The sequence below is a fragment of the Scyliorhinus canicula genome, chromosome 27 (assembly GCF_902713615.1).
Source record: "Scyliorhinus canicula chromosome 27, sScyCan1.1, whole genome shotgun sequence".
Lineage (NCBI taxonomy): Eukaryota > Metazoa > Chordata > Chondrichthyes > Carcharhiniformes > Scyliorhinidae > Scyliorhinus > Scyliorhinus canicula.
Window position 1 is genome coordinate 8,658,468 of NC_052172.1, and position 14,065 is coordinate 8,672,532.

The 14,065-nt window shown below is 45.4% G+C and overlaps 1 protein-coding gene across 1 annotated transcript in view; it reads right to left on the reverse strand.

Moving 5' to 3' along the window:
- Positions 1-14,065, reverse strand: part of LOC119957898 (ryanodine receptor 1-like) — a 463,450-nt gene that overhangs the window by 66,849 nt on the left and 382,536 nt on the right. Inside the window, exons 85-89 of the mRNA XM_038786087.1 lie at positions 13,518-13,538; positions 8,059-8,139; positions 2,537-2,625; positions 1,871-1,999; positions 1,486-1,590 (exon numbers count right to left, since the gene is read on the reverse strand). Of these exons, the coding sequence (XP_038642015.1) occupies positions 1,486-1,590; positions 1,871-1,999; positions 2,537-2,625; positions 8,059-8,139; positions 13,518-13,538 (425 nt within the window). The remainder of the gene's footprint in view (positions 1-1,485; positions 1,591-1,870; positions 2,000-2,536; positions 2,626-8,058; positions 8,140-13,517; positions 13,539-14,065) is intronic.

Sequence of the window (14,065 nt, forward strand, 5' to 3'; positions counted from 1 at the left end):
GACATCTACTCGCTGTTCTACTAACTCTGGCATCCCAGGAAATTCTATGCTTCTTGTCTGGTCTTGTGATTTTTTTTACTTCACGCCTTTCAAGGCTCAAGAGTAACCTACTACAGTAAAAATATTGATATTCAGGTACCTTAATTACTGTATTACTTATTAATAATGTACATGAAATGAAAATGAAAATCGCTAATTGTCACAAGTCGGCTTCAAATGAAGTTACTGTGAAAAGCCCCGAGTCGCCACATTCCGGCGCCTGTTCGGGGAGGTTGCTACGGGAACGGAATATGTGTAGTCCTACACTTCCTGGCAGGTTATTCCTCTTTTTTTTTTTCAATCATTCCATCTCGTTTTTCCACACCCTCACTGGCCAGCCAATGCACTTTGCAGCTAGGGTCAACAGCATTTAAAATCTCCCAACACGTTAACTGAGAAATGGCTCCCAAAAGCTTGTTTTTGCAGCTGATTTCGAAGCAGGACATTGCAGTTTTGCCTAACTACTCATGAGATGAACAAATTGGTGACATTACCGTTTCTCGGGAGGGATAACTGGCTGCACCAGTAACGCGATATAACGCTGTTCTTAACTTACACTCTTAAATGGAGTGTAAAGCAGAACAACATTTCGGTAACTGACTCTTAACTCAATATCCACAGGGCTCAACAGATTGAACCCAGATTTATAAATACATTATTTCCTCACTATCGGTGAATGCTGCGGTGTCTTATTGTGGAAATAGTGACGTTTAATCTTTACAGTAATGTCATAATTTATGGTTTTGAATTCATTCAGCAGCCTCATTAGAGTTCGCTGCCAGAAACGGCACACACCACCAGTAGAGCTAAGCTAGCGGGGTTAGATATCTGGAGGCATAAACAGCCATTTTCGTTTTAATTAAGGGGCAATTTAGCGTGGCCAAACCACCTACCCTGCACATCTTTGGGTTGCTTGGGGGGGCCCACGCAGACATGGGGAGAATGATAAACAGCCATTGACTATGCGCAGGACCCTTTCCAGTGCCAATTTCAGAGGATTGAAGCCATTCCTTTCATGTAGGCCAAAGTAGCTAATTAGTAAAATAAACACAAGAACATTTTAGAGGACCATATCCAGGCATGATGATCTCGACAAACAGGTGGAGCGCTAACATGACCAAAACGGCATTGAAATGGTTCCTTCAAATTAGCATGCCAACGTGTGCATGTATTCTGGTTACAAACTGGAATTAAGAAAGAAATCAGCAACACCCAATTCAGGTTAGAGAATATTGCTGAGAGTGATTTGGGCTGGGAGCCTGAAGAACATTCCAGAAGAAACTTTCAACTCGACTATCTGGGGGCTGCAGTTTAACTGTGAACAGACTGTTCTCCTACACTGCGACACTCCATCCTGGGCATTACAGAAAAACAGAATGACATTCAGATACGTGGTTCTAAAAGGGCGGGGGAAAAAAAGATTTGTAATTGAAATAACCCACGTACCTGTGCGAGCTTCATCATCATGTGTGCGAAGATATGAAGAAAACCAACAACTGCATCCCACAATCTGCTATGAGCGAGGCTCTGCTGGTTACCAGTACATGGACCCTATAACAGAGTTTGATATAATGTAACTCGCATCAAGTCCAATTGACACTCTAAGGGAGTCCTTAGCCTCACATGGTATTTTGGCAATGTTAATAACCAATGGATAAGAACTTATTCACTTGAAGTATTTTTAAATAAGAACATAGGGTCATTTATGGACAGTTAGAAACAACTCACAAAAGGCATGCTGAGAATGAAAGAGAGAAAATGTGGCTTTACTGGAGCAGAGGTTACGTTTAATATTGGATGGAGATTTTAATGATGGCTGACGCTTTATTACCTGAATATATTCAGTCAGGCTGTTAAACACTTGTTTAGCCACTGCCATGGCCTTGGAGAAGTTCCTTTTCCCTGGTTCATCAACAACATCTTTCCCAGAGTAGTACCAATAGAAATCACTGACAGATTCCTAGGCCAGACAGAGACAATAGGGAAACATCATTTCACAAATATAAACTATTCTCCCTTCTTTATGAATGGATGGCAGACTTTCCTGAGAATGGAAAAATACATCTACCGACAAGGGCGATCTTTTTTCTGTAGATACAAGATAAAATCCATGTAAACGGTTTCCCTTTTGAATTTTTTTTTTGCATTGTGCACATGTGCATAGTTGCAACTATGGGCTGGATTCCCAGCCGCGTGTTTCCCGGCACCGCGCTATTTGCTGGCAATGGGCCTCTCCACTCCCGCTGCTTGTCAATGGGATTTCCCATGGAAGCCACCACACGACGTCGGAAAACCCGCGGACAGGGGTGCACTGCCGGTAGGAACAGGGAATCCCAATGGTCAGAGAATTCCGGCCACTGTGTAGCTATGCACATGGCCCCAAATAGGATATATGCTACATTTAACGGACTGAGGCTTGATTGTTACGCATTTTCTCATTATAATCTTCAGTCAAATAAAAGCTCCCCGAGCTTCAAAAACCAAAAGATGTTAGTACCTGTAGGCGAAGCAGGTAGTCGACAGTGCAAATAATGATGTTGATGGTCGTTGTATTACCTGTTTGAGTTCTAAGGTAATTCTGAAAATCTGAAATTAAAATGCATTTTCAGTGTTAGTGCAGCCCTTCCTTAAGAGTAACATTTCTTTTAGCATCCTCACAAATGTAAGAAGCTATGAGTTTTGTACGGGCTTCAAGTTCACAGAAAGCAATTTTCACCCCTTTCTAGTCAATGCACCAAAGTCACACATGCAGAAAATCTTTACATTGTCGTCACAGGTCGTACGATATGGGGTAGGATTTTAAGCACAGTGAGCGATCAGCGCTCGCCATCCCGAGAGCTGGCGCCTAATGGGCAGTCGCTGACTCGCTAGAATGTTCACTTCAGCAGTCAAGGGCATTCAGCCTCTGATCTCCGGGTAAGCGTTCTCCAAGGCGGCCTTCAGGACGCGCGGCAACGCAGAATCGCCGAGCAGAAACTCATAGCCAAGTTCCGCACACATGAGTACGACCTCAACCGGGACCTTGGTTTCATGTCGCTTTACATTCACATCCACCACCCTTCATAACTGGACATAAGAGGACTGCAATGGCAATGATTTGATCTGCTGGTTATGGACGAGCCTAGATCGGCCTATAATATGCTGCTTCTGCCATTTGGCAAGCATGCAGCCCTTTGCTAAAGCTTTGCCAGGTTATCACCTCATTTTTTAGGTATGCCTGGTGTTGTTCCTGGCATGCTCCGCTGCACTCCTATTGAAATAGGGGTTGTCCCCTCGTTAGATGGTAAAATGAGGGAAATGCCAGAACTTGAGGTTCAGCAGTTGAATACAAACCTGATGGCCCACAGTGCTTCACATTGAGCAACTTCTGCTGTGGTGCCACACAACATAATGGTGGTGTCTGTAGGAATGCATAATCTAGAACTGTATGGTACAGCACTAGAATGGTGTTCAAATGGCAATCAGACAATAAAGGAATTGGTATGACAGGCCGAGCACATAGAATCACAGATTCCTCCAGTGCAGGAGGCCATTTGGCCCAGCGGGTCTGCACCGACCCTCTGAACGAGCACCCCACCCAGGCCCACTCCCCTGCCCGAACCCCGTCTCAACTGAGGGCAGAGACAGGATTTCAATCAAGCAATTCTACTGGGTTTCAATTCTTACCTGGCACCAGGTTTAACTTCATTGTGAGGAGCTCAGGCTTCTAAGTGAGTGAGGCAAGAGCCTCATTGAAGATACGAACTGGGGTTATATGATGTACATAGGAACCCAATGGAATAGCATACTGACTGAGTGGGTGCATACTTGTGCAGGCACCTCATTCAGTAAATCATTTTGGCAAAGGGGCATATGCCCTAGAAATTAAGTTTAATACTTATTCTTCAGGTGCCAAGGGAGCAGGAAAGCTGTGCAGGGCTGAGCAGCACATTGTCTGGGCTGCTGCTGCACCCGGTTCATGGCATTGCTGACCCTGCCGTACGATCTCCCCCCCTCCATGACTTACTTGTGCGCTATGCGGTGAGCTGTAAACCATCCACTTTGCCAGCCAGCTATCTCTTTTCCGTTAACCGGCCAGAGGTAAATGACCCAATGTAGTGAACGTCATAGAATTTACAGTGCCGAAGGAGGCCATTCAGCCCATCGAGTCGGCACCTGCCCTCACAAAAAGCACCCTACTGAAACCCAGGTATCTACCCTATCCCCGTAACCCCCACTTAACATTGTTTGGACACTAAGGGCAATTTAGTATGTCCAATCCACCTAACCCGCACATCTTTGGACTTTGCGAGGAAATCGGAGCACCCGGAGGAAACCCACGCAGACACGGGGAGAACGTGCAGACTCCGCACAGACAACGACCGAAGCCGGGAACTGGATCTCCCAGAGACTCTTGTGTCAGGAACCTGCTGGGTCTTCCAATGCTCTGCAGACAGCTAAAACTCCCAGCCTGATTCAGACTTTCCTCAACTCCAGTTTTCCCTGACTACAACTCAAGTCAGTCATAAGTCTGATCACCAGCAACTAATTTCTTATTTTGTATCACGCCTGATCCAGAACTGTCAACCCCGTGCAAAATCTGGTTTACCTTGGTAAGTGCCATGTTTCAAACTTACTACAAGCAAGAGAACATTTCCCCTTGAAATTCAACCTTTAAATAATTAAACACTTGTTTACATATGAGGAGGAGGTTTGTTGGGCAGTGTTTTAGCGCCCCCACCTCTCAGCCAGAAACTCTGGTTTCAAATCCTGCCAGGACTTGACGGTCAAGGACGGTGCATTCGTAACGCGGTCAAACAGGGCGAGTGTGTCAACCTGCAAAATCCTTCCAAACACGCCAATGGCTGGCGATATAGAATCATGGAATATACAAAGGAGGCCATTCGGCCCATCAAGACTACCCCGACCCTTGGAAAGAGCACCCTACTTAAGCCCACGCCTCCACCCTATCCCCGTAACCCCACCTAACCTTTTTGGGCACTAAGGGGCAATTTAGCATGGCCAGTCCACCTAACAAGCACTTCTTTGGACTGTGGGAGGAAACCGGAGCACCCGGAGGAAACCCACACAGGCATGGGGAGAACGGTTCAGAGGATTGGTCATGATAAATTGCCCTTAGTGTCCATAAAGGTGGGGTTAGTTGGGGTTACAGGGGATAGGGTGGAGGTGCGGGCTTGGATAGGGTGTTCTTTCCAAGGGCCAGTGCAGACTCGGTGGGCCGAATGGCCTCCTTCTGCACTGTAAATTTTATGATTTCTATGAACGTGCAGATAGTGACCCAGACAGGAACAGCGGGTGAGACTCCCGGTCAGACATGCTTCATGTTGGGTAATGAACTGGGCCAAGTGTTATATTTGTTTGTGGGAGAGCACTCTGGAGATAGTAACCACAATTCGGTGTCTTTCACTATTGCAATGGAGAGGGATAGGGCCATACGGCAGGGCAAGTTTTATAATTGGGGGAGGGGTAATTATGATGCTATTAGGCAAGAATTAGGGAGCATAAGATGGGAACAGAAACTGTCAGGGAAAGACACAAATGAAAAGTGGGGCTTGTTTAAGGAACAAATACTGCATGTCCTTGATAGGTATGTCCCTGTCAGGCAGGGAGGAAGTGAGTGTGTGAGGGAACCATGGTTCACAAAAGAGGTTGAATGTCTTGTCAAGAGGAAAAAGGAAGAGTATGTAAGGATGAGAAAACAAGGTTCAGTTGGGTCGCTTGGCGGGTCGGATCAAGGAAAACCCCAAGGCTTTTTACTCTTATGTGAGAAATAAAAGAATGACCAGTGTGAGGGTAGGGCCGGTGGAACTTGTGCATGGAGTCAGAAGAAATAGGAGGCATTGAATGAATACATTTCTTCAGTGTTCACCAAGGAGAGGGGTCATTTTTTGAGGATGAGAGTGTGATACAGGCAGGTAGGCTGGAGGAGGTAGTTGTTCTGAGGAAGGATGTGAAATGAAATGAAATGAAAAGGAAATGAAAATCGCTTATTGTCACGAGTAGGCTTCAATGAAGTTACTGTGAAAAGCCCCTAGTCACCACATTCCAGTGCCTGTCCGGGGAGGCTGGTACGGGAACCGAACCGTGCTGCTGGCCTGCTTGGTCTGCTTTAAAAGCCAGCGATTTAGCTCAGTGCCAGCCTCCCTGGACAGGCGCCGTAATGTGGCGACTAGGGGCTTTTCACAGTAACTTCATTGGAGCCTACTCGTGACAATAAGCGATTTTCATTTTTTCATTTCAGTGAGCTAAACCAGCCCCATGCTGTATGAGCAATTTTGAAAAGCCCGAGGGTCGACAAGTCCCCTAGGCCAGATGGGATATATCCAAGGATTCTTTGGGAGGCAATGGATGAGATTGCAGAGCCTTTGGCTTTGATCTTTGGGTCCTCACTGTCCACGGGGATAGTGCTAGAGGACTGGCGAATGTTGCTCCTCTGTTCAAGAAAGGGAATAGGAATGGCCCTGGTAATTATAGACCAGTTAGTCTTACTTCGGTGGTCGGTAAGTTAATGGAAAAAGTCCTGAAGGATAGGATTTATGACCATTTGGAAAGATGCAGCTTAATCCGGGATAGTCAACACGGGATCGTGAAGGGTAAGTCTTGCCTCACAAATTTGATTGAATTCTTTGAGGAGGTAACTAAGTGTGTAGATGAAGGTAGAGCAGTTGATGCCGTATACATGGATTTTAGTAAGGCGTTTGATAAGGTTCCCCATGGTCGGCTCATGAAGAAAGTAAGGAGGTGTGGGATAGAGGGAAATTTGGCCAATTGGATAAGTAACTGGCTATCACATAGAAGACAGAGGGTGGTGGTGGATGGAAAATTTGCAGACTGGAGACCAGTTACCAGCGGTGTACCACAGGGATCAGCGCTGGGTCCTGTGTTATTTGTGATTTTTATCAATGACTTGGAGGAGGGGGCTGAAGGGTGGGTCAGTAAATTTGCTGATGACACCAAGATTGGTGGAGTAGTGGATGAGGTGGAGGGCTGTTGTAGGCTGCAAAGAGACATTGATAGGATGCAGAGCTGGGCCGAAAAATGGCAAATGGAGTTTAACCCTGATAAATGCGAGGTGATTCATTTTGGTAGAAAAAATTTGAATGCGGATTACAGGGTCAACGGCAGGGTTCTGAGGAATGTGGAGGAACAGAGAGATCTTGGGGTTCATGTCCACAGATCTCTGAAGGTTGCCACTCAAGTGGATAGAGCCGTGAAGAAGGCTTATAGTGTGTTAGCGTTGATTAACAGGGGGCTTGAGTTTAATCCACATTTGGAGTATTGTGTGCAGTTCTGGTCACCTCATTATAGGAAGGATGTGGAAGCATTGGAAAGGGTGCAAAGGAGATTTACCAGGATGCTGCCTGGTTTGGAGGATAGGTCTTATGAGGAAAGGTTGAGGGAGCTAGGGCTTTTCTCTTTGGAGCGGAGGAGGATGAGAGGTGACTTAATAGAGGTTTATAAGATGATGAGGTGGATAGATAGAGTGGACGTTCAGAGACTATTTCCTCGAGTGGATGTAGCTGTTACAAGGAGGCATAACTATAAGGTTCAGGGTGGGAGATATAGGAGGGATGTCCGAGGTAGGTTCTTTACTCAGAGAGTGGTTAGGGTGTGGAATGGACTACCTGCTGTGATAGTGGAGTCGGACACTTTAGGAACTTTCAAGCGGCTATTGGATAGGCACATGGAGCACACCAGAATGACAGGGAGTGGGATAGCTTGATCTTGGTTTCGGGCAAAGCTCGGCACAACTTCGAGGGTGAAGGGCTTGTTCTGTGCTGTACTGTTCTATGTGGAATGGCTCCCTGTCTAACTAAAAGCGCCTGGTGACAGACTAGCGGCCTGGTCCTCGGAATTACTGGCTTTGGGAACAGACAAAGGTTCGTCTTGGTGCACCGTTCGGAGCAGGAAGAGAATTGGAATGGAAATTATACCCGAGGTAGAAATGCTTTTTGTACTCAAAAGTATTTTCTAAAAGAATGGAGGTGTTTAGAATGTGGAAACACAAATATTGTATACCATTATTGTGTCCTTCACAGAGCAACTGGAGGAATCTGAAAAGATCTTGTGTAAATTCATCGTCCGACATCACCTTCTCACCTACACAGAAAGACAAATTATTATCCTGCAGCAGAAACATGGCACATAAGAAATGAACATCTCTTTTACGCAGGCTGTTGTTAGTACTGATTGTGCACTGAGTTGTTATAACTGCTTCAATATCAAACCATAGAAATGTATGTAGTGACTACATTGTTGAAGTAAAACTAAAAAAAACTAACCTACTTCAGAATTTATCAAAAGATGTGGGGGCCCCATTTTGTCCAACACTCACTCTCTCTTTAGACAGTTACCTTTGCAGCTGGCAGGAGAGTCTATTGGAATGCAAATAGCTCTTTAGTATTACCTTGCTCCTAGTGTCAAACAGGGATCAGAGAAAGAGAAAACGTCACACAGAACAACAGACGTGAAGTAGTGCAGAACTTGCCCCGGGGTTTTCCTGCTTGCCCATCGTAACTTCAGCAGAGGGGCCACAGAAATTCTAGTTGAGTGGGGGATGCCCCCACGCAAGTTCACCTTGGCCCACACCACCAAAAGTTGCAAGTTTAAATGGAGCTGCCACAACGGCTTCATGGGCCAGCACACCGAGTTTGGGCCGGCTGAGAGAACCAGGACACTACCTCCGTGTAGAGTGTTCACGTGTCTGTGAACGCCAGCGTTCAAGGTTTCTTGGTTGTTTGGCCTTGGACCTCAATCGTGTGAGAACAGCTCACAAGGAGACCCAAGAGGTCAGGCGGGGGACAATCGGGGGGCATTATAGCTTCTGAGGCAGAGGGAGAATTTCAAGCAACAGGAGAGGGGGAAGTTCATAATCGTTGGGAGGGTCAGGGAGAAAGTGGGGAAGGGATATTGTAGCAGGAGATGGGGGTAGGGTGGAGGGAAAGGGAGATACAAAGTTTTGGGTTGGGATGAGTGATAAAACAGTCTGGCTTTTGGAACTGAGGGTGAAGGACAGTGGATGGTGAGCCCAGAGGTCAGGGCCCAGAATGAGAGGGGGAAGGGGGTGAGGGAATCTCGAGGCCGGGTGTAGTGGTGAATGCAAAGTGGAGTCGAGAGGAATATTTATGGTCATCCCAAATCCATATTCAGAGGCGAGTAATTGTCCTCTTTGTTTCGTTGAATGCTGTCAACGGTGGGGCTGGCATCAGTTGCAAACCAATGTTGGCGCAGGGACCTCAAGCAGGCAATAGGGTTCTTATTTATATGTGCAACGAGGCCAACACTGGCTTCAAGTATGGATCTGTTCCTTAACCCAATCTGGTGGAGCAGTGTATTTTCAGTCAGAGTGGACACGTTTCCTGCTTGCTGATAAACAGGAGCCGAGCATCCTGATTTCTCGGTATCCGAGTTTGATTCCTGGCCTGTGCTGAATTTTTTGATCTCGACACAGGTTGAGGCAAGATATTTATAAAGCCTCAGTGATTCCAGGTGAACGAGGAGGTGAAAAGAAAGAACAGTTTCAGCCAGTATTTCTGCTGCTGACGGCTGTTCCCCGATTACCTATTGCGAGAACGCACACATAGATATTAGATAGGGGAGACATCAGGCTGGGTTGCGATATCGCCAATGGGGCTACCCGCAATCCAGTCTGGGCAATTGGGCAGAGTGGTGGAGGGTAGCGAACATCAGCGGAATGGGCCTGATCATGGTCTGCAGGAGAAAACGGGGGGGGGGGGGGGGGAGAAAACGGGGGGGAGAAAATGGCAGTTTAACAATCAAATCTACTTTTATTGATGAGTTGCACCCTTGAAATTTACAATCTAACCTTCCCACCATGGAGGCTGGTGAATTAACCCAGGTGTTGCCTGTCTGTCCGTCTTCATTGCACCAGTTTACAGGACTGATGGGTCGCTGTCATGGAGAAGTGGATTATACAACAGCCCATTGGTGCATGCACAGTTTTCCTGTTTTACCGATCACATTAGCTTATAATTTACAAATACTTGCTCTGTCTGACTGGAATTGTCACCATCTTGATATGTAGGTCAGCTATTAAGGTAAAGAACCAGAAGCCACACAGCAGGTACTGTCCTCACCAAAGGTAAACAGTGGGGTAAGGTTCACAAATATAAGTTTGAGAGACTTTTGGGGAGGGGGTGGGGATAAGTCAAATTCTCCACCACAAATCTGTGCACGTGTTATCTGACACAACTTTTCAGATGTTAACGGTATTCAACCCCAACAACAACTAGTGAATTAGTAATTTGTTTAGAAACAAATTAGGGCTGCGATGTACATATAGACATTTACACGAGGGGGTCTCGAAATGTGTGGGACAATTATATTCTTATGCTTTCGATGTTTATAAATTAAGTGCCTTTCACTGCCGTGGCTTACGGTTGCTGTTGTGATTCATGAGGTTGTGTGGCTGATGATGCTATTTCAACCTCATTGATCTGTCACTCTCTTACTGGCTCCCTCACTCTCAGCGCATTGATTTCAAATTCTACAAATCTCTCACCCCAAGATGGTGTGACCATCAATTCACTCAGAGACACGAGTTGAAGTAAACTGTGGCTTTAATCGGCTTACAACTGAGCCTGCCTGCGACTATACTTAACTGAAGGTGTACTCGCAGCACTTATACTTCCTGAAGGGGGTGGAGCCGAGGGCGGAGCCCTGTACATGCTCCTCACCTCCCCCTGTGGGCAGAGCCGTGCAACGGCTCACAGATGGGGCCCAGTAATGTACAGTGTGGATTATAGTGGTGACATATTCACCACACAAGATAACTCTACAGCCGCTGACAGATATAGAGCCCAGCTTTCAAATTCCCCTCTTCTGACTGGGGTACCATTCTTTGCTTCGTGACCGGTGACGGTCTTCAACGACGACGAGCGCAGGAATTTTTCCCGAAACAAATATCGCTGGCAACACCTCTCTCCCCACCCTGAAGGAGATCCAAAAACCTCTCTCCCGTTGATAGAGCCACCAAATGCCCACCTGATCCGTCTCCCAATTACTTTTTCTAACCCGTAATAATTTCCTGGTGAGGAGGTGGGACATGAAGGAGAAAGAGTGCTGTGCTGATGATGAAACTATAAAATGAACACTGACTGGTTAACTGGCGCTCTCTCGTTTCTTTGTACATTAGTAACACTGATAATGTTAAGGAAAAAAAATCACTTCAATAAAAAAATGGGAAAAGAAAATCTGGTCAAAATTTTCATATCGTGGAACTAACAACATCTTCTCTGAGTGGATTTACTTTACACGGAGGACCCGGCACTAACATCTCAATACCTTCCAACTCTTGTTATGTGTTTACCACGTGGTGGGGTCTACGCTGTCAGGAAATTTTAACATTGGCAGGACCAGAATCAGCCATGCAAGGGCCATTTAACAGCACTGTTAGTGATTTCCCCAGAAGGTTGGCCCAGGAGTAAAATTCACGTGGTATCTATTAATGTAAAAAGATCACTTTATAATTGAATACCGCACTGGGTTTAGTGCAGGATGTCAAACAGATTAGACATTTGGCAAGAGCTGGTATGTGAAGGAGAGGGCAAGCAAGTGAGGAAGGATGTGCGATTGAGATATTTGAGGATGGACTGCATTGTTATTTTCCAGGAAACTTTAATGAGTGCATATGTGACATACGAGTGTTCGTTGCTGATTTGGAAAGGCTGCAGGTGGTTTGTGATCATCACGTTTGGAGTCTTGACTATTCGTAGCTTGTGGCATGAGTCCGGCATCTTTGCAAAGCAAAAATGTTCAGCGCACAGCAACTACTGCAGGTGTTGAGATTTGGTGATCTGAGATTCCCGAGACGATCCAGAAACCTAGATTCGATATAGCCTATCGGTATCAGCACAGCATGTACCTTATTGTACTTGGCTGTTGTTTCTCTCGTAGCTGCTTGCCAAATAGATTTCATAACCTGGGGTTACAAAAAAGTAGCTGAATAATGGGCACCTTGCCAAGTCCCTTGTTTAATCCCTTTATTTGGTGTAGTGGATGGTTTGAGTATTGCAGAGCCAACTGCTTATTCCTGCCGGCAATTATGAGGGTGATGCGCAATCAATAACTACTGAAACGAGGATGTAGTCCGAATTGAAGGCTTTAATCAACAAGATGTTTCCCCAGCAGCTCGAGTACAGAAAAGGCAGGCTGCTGGGAAACACGGGCTCTTATACTCCACTTCACTGGGCGGAGCTACCTTACACTCTGACCAATGAAATACAAACCATTGGGCCAATGAGCAGCGAGCCTTCTCCACCAATAGTGGCTCAGCACTCCCAGGTACCGTATTTCCTCTAGTCATACGACCACAGGGGGATACATTTTGATTTCAACAGGGCATGGAAACATACCACAGTGGTCTGGCTGTCCATGTTACACCTGGCTCAATTTTCAGCGACTTCAATGGAATGGAAAATCAAGCAGGGCGCCTAACAAGTGGCTGATCCCTTTCAGTCCATTTCACGTCCTGGCCAAAAGTAGGGATTTCACCCCATTCCGATATCTCACGGAGCAGAAATCAACTGTGTTCCAGGTAGCAAACAGAAATGACTGTCAATAAGCACAAGATTAGTGGCCCAACAGGCCCTTTCTTGGTAAGTACCGTGTTTGATTTCACAACATTATTGCAGGATCTAGGCTCTCACCTTTCGGGGGTCTAGTTCAGTAGTGTAACCACCACAATAGTACTCTGCTCAAAATGGATCAGCCATTTCGGATGGCTAACTGTGGGATATAATGAATGAGCCATTCTATTTTCCCCAATTGCGAGCTACCACTTGGAAATATATTAATGAGACAGCTACACAGATGGTTTGCAGTCGCGTCGTTTTCTTGAGATTCGCCAGAGATGGCAGGCTATCAAATACAGCAGAAAAAGCAAGCACAGCTATGTTTTTTTTCTGCCACTAAAATATTTGACTGCCATCATGCTGTTGATGTGAATTTGCTTTCTTCCGATACAAAAGCAGCTTTTAGAAGGCATACTAAAAGCTCCGGTTCGATCTGCAGTTTGCTTAGTTTTTTTTTTAAGATGGAGGGATGCCAAGGTTACTAATGCAAAGAGGCCTTTTCTGTCTTTATCAGGCACCCCCCCCCCCCCCCCCCCCCCCCCCCCCGCTCTTTGTTTTTGGTAAAGCAATGAGATAAACACAGCAGAAATGCGCTGACTTGCCACAAACACGACATTTGCACTAGCTGCAGGAATTAGATTAGCCTGAATTGAGCCTTCCTCCTTGGGGTGAAAATTTGGCCCACTGTTTTTAAACAGTATTAAAATGAAGAAAAATCGTAGCCACTCAACGTGAACGGGGATGAATTAGTTACAGACAGTGGTAATCATGGTTTTATGAGGTAAAATCTACTCTATGGAGAATGGATGAGTAGGTGAGTGAGAGTTCCAGAAATAAAAACACACAATGCAACAATCCTTTTACTGGCAATCCTCATCAACATACCAGAACCGTTTTGTTTGCCTTCTGAAAAATAGATTAACCAATAGGGGTGGTTAAACATAATTGACTACTGTACGTTTAGTACTCATCAAATCATTTAAAAGTTAACGCCTTCTCATAAATGCTTTAAAATAACTCGATTGTTAATTTTAAGGCAATGGACACACACAACTTGGCCGAGGTTATATATGCACGCAAGTCACACCAGAAACTCTCACCTGGCAATGGACTGGATCTGGACACATTCAAGATTATAAAAATGTACCCAGCAAAATCAGAAACCCATTCATTCAAAGTATTATTAAACATGCACTGCAGATCATAGTTAACCAAAAAAGCAACTATCTGATCAAAACAATGAGATGGTGTTTTAAAAAGATTAAATTCAAGGATTTGAAATTGTTTCTTCCAAATGCAATTTTAGTTTCACAATTTTGTTAATTGGCTTAATCTTTTTAGGTCACATCATCCTGCATTGCTTTCCAGAGATTCAGCACTTGACTCCTTCGATAATTTTGAGAAAAGTGTTCCAGAAATCTTGGTTCTGTTGG